The 1,448-nt window shown below is 49.2% G+C and overlaps 1 protein-coding gene across 1 annotated transcript; it reads left to right on the top strand.

The window, feature by feature from the left end:
* Positions 1-254: 254 nt before the first annotated feature.
* Positions 255-1,147, top strand: LOC122055837 (vegetative cell wall protein gp1-like). Its single transcript, XM_042617478.1, has one exon. The coding sequence runs from the start codon at positions 270-272 to the stop codon at positions 990-992; it is 723 nt and encodes a 240-aa protein (XP_042473412.1). The 5' UTR covers positions 255-269; the 3' UTR covers positions 993-1,147.
* The last annotated feature ends 301 nt before the right edge of the window (positions 1,148-1,448 follow it).

Raw genomic sequence — 1,448 nt, 5'->3', positions numbered from 1 at the left:
GATGAATTTACAAGTTTTGATTGTACTGCATATTTAAAGAAATAAATTTTATAAATACGTCAAATTAAAAAAATAATAATAATAAAAAATTGGCATGCATGCATCCATCACTCTCATCAACTGCTCAATCGCTCCGTCACCGAATAAATCAAAGTATAATTCAAAAAGGGCAAAAAAAAAAAAGAAAAAATGGAAAAGCCATTATTATACACACATCGTGCGGGTGGCTTCGTCTGCTCCGGCGTTCCAACGCCACCCAGCGCGTATATATGTATGTGCGCACTGATCTCCTGCGTACAACAGACCACACCCACCACCTGTTCGATAGAGTTCCTCTGACGGCAGCAATGGAGGCCGCATCACTCTTGTCGCTCCTCTTCGTCCTCCTCTGCTCCTCTGTTTCCTCTGCTCGCGCCGCGAGGAGCTTGACCGCTTTCATGCCTCCGCCCATTCCCTTCCTGCCGCCGAAGCCCTCGCTGCCGAATATCCCTTCGCTTCTGCCTCCGATCCCCTTCCTCCCGCCCAACCCACTGTTTCCGAGGGGGCCTATCCTCCCTCCGATTCCCTTCCTGCCACCGATCCCCTCACTTCTGCCGCCGTCGATCCCGTCACTTCTGCCGCCGTCGATCCCCTCACTTCTGCCTCCGTCGATCCCCTCACTTCTTCCGCCATCGATCCCCTCACTTCTTCCGCCGTCGATCCCCTCACTTCTGCCTCCGTCGATCCCCTCACTTCTTCCGCCATCGATCCCCTCACTTCTTCCGCCGTCGATCCCCTCACTTCTGCCGCCGAACCCACTGTTGCCGCCATCGACGCCGTCGTCAACGACGCCGTCTATCCTGCCTCCGATTCCCTTCCTGACGCCATCGTCGCCGTCTTCGTCGCCGCCCTCGACGCCGTCTATCCTGCCTCCGATTCCCTTGCTGCCGCCATCGTCGACGCCGTCACTTCTTCCGCCGCTTCCTCGGATCCCCGGCTTGCCGGTGCCCTGAACCTCCACTTATCGCCACGCCTAAGCCCATGAAGACAAAGCTATATAATTAACGAACGTTAATAAAAGAATATTCCTAATGTAACTGTTTTAATTATACTAGTCCCGGAACGCTCTAATTTACGAATAAAACAATAATTGATATTTCCTTTTTTATTTAATTTTTTATATGCATTTAATTTATGCATAATTTGGTTAAGTTGCACGGCAGATCCTATTCTCCACAATTCTTTATTTCTTGTTTTTTAGTCCCTTTCATAATTGACACATAGGATTGAGATCGAAATTTAGCTAAATTAGGCTACGATCTTCCTGAGTTTATCTTTCCACTTTGATTATAATTTTGGATCGAGCTAGGTGACCATTGGCGATGGACGGACTGTATAGTGCCGAGCAAGGGGCGGCCTGTCCATCGCCAACGACATCTGGTCGCTTGGCTCAATCAAAACTATAACTT

The sequence above is a fragment of the Zingiber officinale genome, chromosome 3B (assembly GCF_018446385.1).
Source record: "Zingiber officinale cultivar Zhangliang chromosome 3B, Zo_v1.1, whole genome shotgun sequence".
In the NCBI taxonomy this organism is placed as follows: Eukaryota; Viridiplantae; Streptophyta; class Magnoliopsida; order Zingiberales; family Zingiberaceae; genus Zingiber; species Zingiber officinale.
The sequence above is the reverse complement of the archived record's forward strand: the minus strand, read 5'-3'. Positions and strand labels throughout refer to the sequence as shown.

Bases quoted from the DNA above. Each gene is read 5' to 3' on its own strand.
- LOC122055837 (XM_042617478.1), top strand. From the start codon at position 270: ATGTATGTGCGCACTGATCTCCTGCGTACAACAGACCACACCCACCAC.